Below are 8,304 nucleotides of genomic sequence, written 5' to 3'. Positions count from 1 at the left end.
ATGGAGGAATGGATGGATGTTTGTTAGAAAGTATATTAAGAACAGATCAAAGGATCTCGACGAAATTTGGCATACATATAGAATATAATCTGGAAAAACATATAGGCACTTCATTTTTTTTTTCTAATATCGCGCGGAAGGAGTCGCGGTCGACAGCTAGTTACAAAATATATTACAAAGTTCTAATATTTAAAAGATGTACTTGTAATCTAAGTTTTAACTTTATTTTGTGTTGATTCACTCAATGATATAGTGGTTTATAAAATAAAAACTTTTACCTAAAGTAAAAAGCCACATATCAAGAATCTCCAGAATATAAATTAAATTTTTAGCTTACATATAGCGAAAGCCTAAGGCATGCACTTAACAATGGGTTAAAAATTTATACTTATATAAGATAAAAGCACTTGTATAATATCAAAATTCATAATAGCACTTTGAATCTCAAATGTAAACTTTCATTTCGATGAGAAAAAAGCTAAAATGGTATTTTCAATGAGCTTAACACTTTCACAGTCATTGACACCAATGTGGTCACTGCCTGGTGTTGTTGCCACCACTGTGGTGTCACTGCCATCAATGTGGTGTCAATGCCAGAATTAGTTTCATGCCATGCCCCCGCAGTGGGGTCACGGTCGCTTTCTATAAGTTGGTGTATTACCAAGTAGTCTAATCAACATTAAACCACATTTGGATCATATATTGCCATTTTTATATGGACTGTGAAAGTGTTAATGGGATGTTTTTTAACTATATCTTTCAGTACAGGAACTTAGTAATAAGCTATGTACGTGAGTAGTTAGTTAAACTGTTCTATCTAACACTCGACTGGACTTAACACTTTCAATGCTACTATGATCAAATAGTAAAGTGAACTTGCAGAATGAGTGGCACTGAATGTGTTAAATAAATTTTTGCACAGATTTACAATTGACTTGATTTTTCAATATGAGATAAAGAAATTCATTTAAAATTGATCGTATTAAGAATTTATGTTGTTTAATTTCTTATATAAATCATACAACTTCGTTGTTGATTTGTTAGTTAACTATGATTGTAATCCTGTTATTTTAACTTGGTTATAAAGGTACAATTTGAACCTCCATTTTATATTAGTTACGTAATACAAACTCAATCAAAATAGAGATTGTTCATTCAAATGTACTGCTTTATTATAAGTATATAAAGTAAGTTAAAAAAGTTATATGTAACAATCAAACATTTAAAATATGTCCGCCATACATTACATGTATTACAAAATTTAATTTCAAATATCTTTTGAAATACACTTGTATTATTCAAGAATTTAATTTGATTAATTAGTAATTAATTACGTTAGAGTTTTTGAATCATTTAAATTCTATTGGGCCAATGAAATTTTGCATTTATGAGTGAATTTGCTAAAGTGACTCTTTGACTATCAATAACACAAAAAAAAATATTGATAATATTTATCAGAGAGTAGATAATCTTGTAATTTTCATATTAAATCAAAAATAAATAGTGTAAAACCATAGAAATAGTTATAATGGGCCTATCCTACATCTTTTAGTATATTCCACCATAAATTCTTTTTATCCTTGACATATTTATTCAAATGATTTGCAAAAAGAAAACATGACAATTATTTTATAATCTATGTTTTTGTTATATATTTTTTTCTGTTAATTTTCTCACAATTTCCGTATCATTTATAAATTTATTGCAATATTGTTTAATAAACCTACAATTTAAGAAAATTATAAAATTTTATAGTGGTTTAAAGATTTTTTTATAAAAAAAAAATATTTATTAAAGATGTGTAAAAACATACTGCATTATTTATTTGATTTATTTTATTAAACATTATTGCAGTTTATTTTATATAGTATTTTCTATGTTTGCACAAATTACACTATAGATTTTTTCCTGTTTTTTTTTTTTTTTTTAACAAAATGTTATGATTACGGACTATAAACTTAATTGCAATAGGCAATATTAGGTTGATTTTTTTTAATAGTTTTTACGAATTATATAACCCAAAAAAAGGAGGTTTAAAGGATTTTTGCATTTAATTAAATTAGCAAAGAAACAATTTTATTTAATATGCAATATGAAACATATATAACAATAATCTTTTCATGTTCTCATGAATAGTAATTACTATAGTAGTAATTTTGTTTGTTTCCTTAATATATTCATTATTTGGTTCTCTTCAATTTTTAGTTCAATTAATTTCCATGAGTTATAACTGCTAAAAGATTTTGTCATTTCTTTATTCTTTGAAAAAAAAAAATTAAAGATCTTTTTATACAGATGATCCAGCAATGGGAACTTATAGTAAAACTTAGAGCAATGGTTTTAGTTATTAATTATATGAACATTGTATGACAAGTTCTGATGTCACCTGTTTTGGGTTATATGCGCAATAACAGATGCATTGTGTACTTTATATCGGTCCGAAATAGTACCGGACGGTTTAGTTGTGATATTGCCTAATATTAAACATTTTTTCGTATACGTTTATTTTTATTGAAGTCACCATTGTGACGTTTAATGTAAGATTTCGGCAATTATTATATTATATTTGTTATATTTTAGACTACAACCTAATCGTATGACAGTAGTGCAACTCAATGTTTATTCAATCATTTTACACTATGGATAGAGCATTAATAGCCTTATAAAAAGTTTACCCGTTTAAATTTCTTGTACAGAAGTTTAAAATTCATAGATTTCTTGGTTGTATCCTTCTTTAAAATTTAGCATTTATCAGACCATTTATTGCAAAACATAATAATTAACTAATATTGGAACGGCTAAAACACTCACGTAAATATGTCCAGTGTCGGCACCGAATAGTTTCGAGCCCACTGGGGGCCCTTTATCAGGGTGAACGGCCCATCGCTCTTATGGCGCGTCCTGGGGCGGGAGACGTGGGGTGCGCCGGCGTCGTTGACGAGGTTGATACTAACGGGTTATTGGTGTTGTTGTTCAAGTTTCATAATAATGCAAATATTCATAGTGTTTAATGAATACTGAATGATTTTTTTACATAACTCAATTTTGTATTCAATCAGATGTCATAAGGTTGTGTTATTTATATTTATACAAATTATTACTGAGCAGTATTTTATTTAGAGTTAAGGTTCTTTCACCATACTGATTTTATGTTGAAGTAACAAAGTTGAATAACTCTTTTCATGAATATAACTGTTATTGGAGACGCCTGTGAGAAAGCTTTGTGAGGGACTGCTGTAATTGTTTCATTATTTATGTAATATATAATTGTAACTGTAGAAATCTTCCTATTATTTTGTAGTACAATTGAAGTATAATAAATGATAATATTAATTGGTATTTTACTTTTATTGACATTATATGTATAGTCTTTATTTACATTAAAATCTAGACAAACAAGGGTCCAAGGGACTGCAATTTGTTTCTCATTTGCATATCTCTCTTGTCAGTTACTTATGTGGTAGTATAGTTCTTGCTTATGAAGGTTTTCTGTTGGGAGTGTACAGTAACTCGCTTATAGAGGTTTCTTGCTTATCGAGGTTGGAATGTAGTTCATTGAATCGTAATCAGTGTACCTACTTTCTGGTAATTTTTTATTCGGTGACAAATTACAAAAAACAGAGTTAAATGTGATGCAAATGAAACTTTTGCTTATAAAATAACATGTATCAAATATTTAAATTTGGAACACCTGTATCGACACCAACGGATACTTCTATATACCTTAAAAGTCTTTGAGCTAATGTTGTAGCTTCATGTCGCACAAACACATTGGCACTTAACATGTCCAAGTTTTCCTCTGTGGAAAATGCTATTAAATCACTTGCACTGACTGCCATTGCATTTACAGGTGCACCACCGGCATTCACCAACACAACACGACGAGCTCTAAGATCAGGATCAACCTGACTCAATGCATTCTTAGTCCATTCCAAGCAAAACAATATATTTGTATCCATAGCTAAAATAACAAAGTCCATTCCCATTTTTCCTGTTAAATTCGATACTTCGACGAGTTTTTCTAAATCGAAGGAACGTAGAGTTATAAGCTTCCATTTATATGTACCTTTTGAATGTACATCTATAAGTGCTTCAGCAATTCTCTCTATAATTTCTATGTTGGTTGAAATAACAACAACTGTTAACACATTTTTACTTGATAAAAATCCCACCCATGGTGCAACTATTGCGTCTTCATTATCTGAAGACATTTTATTTAAAAGTTATAAGAAGTTATTAACTTTTCAAACAAACTCCAACGACTTTTTGAATGGAAAAATTGAATTTGACAACTGACATTGACACGAATCGAAGTAGTTGTTAGTGGCTACAGAGTACATATGTTACAGAGCGTTGTAAGCGTTAAGTCCATAGGTATTTTTGGACTGAAAATTTTTTTCTTAGGTGTGAACTCAGCACAAAAATGAACGACTATTAGGTTATGCTATAATTTATATGAAAATCATAAAAGTTATCAAAACGCACTTTTTCAGAGTTGAAAACTCAAATCTGTTAAAATGAGTGATTTTAACTTTTCATATTGTGCTGTACCACGTCTATAATATCTACTCTTTGACGTTTCAACTTTCACTTTATTTGGTGGGAAACTGAAATTGGCAAAACAACCAAAACCAAACAGGACGTGAAAATAAGGTCTCTTCTTTTAGTTTTAACAATATGCGCCGACGGGATGAAAATTTTCCCGAAAATGGATTTGAAGATGGTGGAGGTTATATGCAAGTTAAAATCGCAAAACTGGAAGCCCAATTTTCTAGTTGTGTTGGGAAAGAAGTAACTCGATTATCTAATATATTTAATGGTGTATCAATTTACGTAAATGGGTTTACAAAACCATCTGCTGATGAATTAAAAGAACTTATGGCTCAACATGGTGGTGTATATCACACTTATCAACGAAGTAATGACTACATAATTGCTTCTAATTTACCCGATACTAAAGTTAAGAATATGTCCCTTTCCAAAGTTGTTAAACCTGAATGGATAACCGAGAGTATTGCTGCGAACAGCTTATTAGACTATAGAAAATATTTATTGTACAAAAACTCCAGAACTCAACCTCAATTAAACTTTAACAAATTAATTGCAACAAAGATTAAAACTGACGAAAGCCACTTAAAGGATGAAAGGGAAAACATCGAACAGAATTTAACCTATGATTCTGATAAAGGACTCAATGAAATGGGTAAATCTTCTAATGTTTCCACTACAGACACAAAACCTGTTTTAAATAAAGTTAATAGAAATGACTGTTTAGCGAAAACAGCAGTTGATCCTAATTTTATATCAGAATTTTATAATAATTCAAGACTTCATCACATATCTCAATTGGGGGCTTTCTTTAAACAGCATGTTAATGATTTAAGAGATTCAAGTGATTTTTCTTTTCCTGCCCGCACTGCACTTAAAAATAATATTCTTTCTTCAAGCCACACTTCACTTCATGCAGATACCAGTTTTGATAATGGCAAAGTTATTATGCACATAGACATGGACTGTTTTTTTGTATCTGTTGGATTACGCAAAAGACCAGAGTTACGAGGGAAACCTGTTGCGGTTACGCATTCCAAAGGATCAAAGCCTCAAACAAAAAGAGAAGGGGTAGATAGAAATACTGAATTTAACTTATATAAGCAAAAACAAGCTAAGAAATTAGGCAAAGTGACGGGCAAAACTGAAGATGAAATTTTCATTGAAAGTAGAGTGGATAATGTTGGTGATGAAGATAATGAATATGGATCTTTAAGTGAAATAGCATCATGTTCATATGAAGCAAGAGCAAAAGGCATTAAAAATGGTATGTTTATGGGACCTGCCTTAAAATTGTGTCCTAATCTGCAAACCATACCTTATGATTTTGAAGGGTACAAGGAAGTAGCATACACCTTGTATAACACAATAGCCCAGTACACACTTGATATAGAGGCTGTATCTTGTGATGAAATGTATGTTGACTGTACCGAGCTGCTAAAAGATTTAAAAGTTAGTGTTCAAGATTTTGCAACAGCATTAAGACAAGAAATAAAAGACAAAACTGGGTGTCCATGTTCAACAGGATTTGGCAGCAATCGATTGCAATCAAGACTTGCCACAAAACGAGCTAAACCAGATGGGCAGTTTTTCCTTACTTCAGATTTAGTTGAAGACTTCATGTTTAGTATTAGCCTCAAAGATTTACCTGGGGTCGGTAGGCAGACATCCCAAAAGTTGGAGTCTTTAGGTCATCAAACTTGTGGATCCTTACAAACACTTACATTAGGCCTACTCCAGAGACATCTGGGTAATAAAACAGGGGCACAGCTTTTTGATCAATGTCGTGGTCGCGATCCAAATCCATTGACATTCCACACAATTAGGAAATCAGTATCAGCAGAGGTAAATTATGGGATAAGATTTGAAACAAATGATCAATGCTTTCACTTTTTAAAACAATTATCTGCAGAAGTACACTCCAGAATGCAACAGTTTAAAGTTTTAGGTAAATGTATTACACTTAAATTAATGGTCAGAGCAGAGGAAGCACCTGTTGAGACTGCAAAATTCATGGGCCATGGATTTTGCAATGTTCTTAATAAATCTAGTAACTTAACAAATGCCACTAATGATATTGAAATAATAACCAAGGAAGTTATTTCTCTGTGCAAAAAACAAAAATTAGATCCAAAAGAATTGAGAGGTATAGGAATTCAAATATCTAAATTAGAACAAGTTATGTCAAAGCCAAACAATAGTGGTATAAGTAAATTTTTGAATAAAAATAAAAATGTACCTGGCAGCAACTGGACTCCAAAAGTTGAAAATGATGTAGGAACAAGCTGTGATGTTAAAAATCAGATTAAAGTTGAAGATAACACAAAGTATTCTATTACTCCGAAAAAGAAAAATACATCCTCTCATATTAATAAATCTCCTAAACATGAACTTAAATCCTCACCAGTAAAAAGGAGAGGAAGACCTCCAAAATCTCTAAAATATAGCCTAATGAATGCCAAAAGTAGTATGGACAAATTTCTTGGTGGAGAAATACAAGTGAAAGAAGAGTTACCAGCTCAAACAGTCCCGGAAATAATAAAGGAGGAAACACCAAAAAGCTCTGACTCAAACCAAGATGGATTATTGAGCCTCTCCTGGGAAAAAGTACGAGAACTTTTAAGGGCATGGTTGGATAGTGGACAATCACCAAAACTGTGTGACACTAGAATGATTGCTAGTTATTTGAGTAAATTAGTTGCTAAAAAAGATATTGACAAAGTTTATATACTGATGAACTTCTTGAAACGGAGGACACATGAAATAGACATGGACATTTGGATAGAAGTTTACAATTATGTTTTAGAGGATGTTCAAAATTCTATGATTGCTGTTTATGGAAATAAACTATGGATAAATAACTGATAAACAATCAAAATAGGTAGTAATGGACACAAACAATATAATAAAAAGATATAGTAATTTTTTTACACTCATTTATTCCAAAATTGTTTCTATTAAAGTTATGAACATATACAATAATTAGGTACATACATTAATTTATTAAAGATTTTATGCTTTCATCTGTGTTATTGCTTCTTGAACATTATATATATCTAAAATCTAGATAATTGTGTGATGAAATTCAGTTTATGTAGAAAGGAAGAGCATAAATGGAGATAACTAGTAAAGAGATGTAATTAGAGACAACTAGAATGTTTCATCTACTTTCTAGATATTAGAAATGAACTTTGTGTGATGTGACAATGGTGATTCGAAAATTGATACAATTTAAATGATAAGATTAGTTCCTAGAAAATTGTGAAGCATTTTACTTTAATATTTAGGGTACATTTAAAAGTCGAAAAAATGGCAGTTATCATCACTTTAGTTTAAAAGCACTAATAATATTTAAACGGGTAAAGAGTTCGCGTAATGCAAATGTATACTATATAAATATACGGCACATGTCAAAAAATAATTTCAATATTAATTAGCCACGTTAAGATCTCGGTTACAACATTTCATCGCACTATAATTTATTATCACAGTTTTATAGCAAAATAAAATACACCTGCCCCATGAGGTAAAAAAAAATTCAATGAAAAAAAAATACAATATTCTCTGATCTATAAAATGAAGTCAGAATATAAAATAAAATGTACTTAAAACAAAAGCTTTCAGCTTTTAACTTAAAAACAAATTGTTTTGTGACAACCATTTCGATACTAATTATTTTTAACGTTTCGTGATACGCAGAAATTGAACAGAAATCTAACATATAAAGAAATCATAACTAAATTAATTCTGCCCGTA

At 30.5% G+C, this 8,304-nt stretch overlaps 2 protein-coding genes across 2 annotated transcripts; one reads left to right on the top strand and one right to left on the bottom strand.

Annotated features, from left to right (window-relative positions):
- Nucleotides 1-3,497: 3,497 nt before the first annotated feature.
- On the bottom strand, nt 3,498-4,261 carry LOC106708423. Its single transcript, XM_014499924.2, has one exon. The coding sequence runs from the start codon at nt 4,209-4,211 to the stop codon at nt 3,669-3,671; it is 543 nt and encodes a 180-aa protein (XP_014355410.1). The 5' UTR covers nt 4,212-4,261; the 3' UTR covers nt 3,498-3,668.
- Nucleotides 4,262-4,605: 344 nt separating this feature from the next.
- Nucleotides 4,606-7,467, top strand: LOC106708419 (DNA repair protein Rev1). The gene has a single exon (XM_045680876.1). It carries the CDS (start codon nt 4,678-4,680, stop codon nt 7,411-7,413), a length of 2,736 nt encoding a protein of 911 aa, XP_045536832.1. The 5' UTR covers nt 4,606-4,677; the 3' UTR covers nt 7,414-7,467.
- Nucleotides 7,468-8,304: the final 837 nt, after the last annotated feature.

The sequence above is a fragment of the Papilio machaon genome, chromosome 14, assembly GCF_912999745.1.
Source record: "Papilio machaon chromosome 14, ilPapMach1.1, whole genome shotgun sequence".
In the NCBI taxonomy this organism is placed as follows: Eukaryota; Metazoa; Arthropoda; class Insecta; order Lepidoptera; family Papilionidae; genus Papilio; species Papilio machaon.
This window is presented reverse-complemented; position numbering and strand designations above follow the sequence as displayed.

Coding starts and splice junctions, on each gene's coding strand:
- LOC106708423 (XM_014499924.2), bottom strand. CDS start 4,211: ATGTCTTCAGATAATGAAGACGCAATAGTTGCACCATGGGTGGGATTT.
- LOC106708419 (XM_045680876.1), top strand. CDS start 4,678: ATGCGCCGACGGGATGAAAATTTTCCCGAAAATGGATTTGAAGATGGT.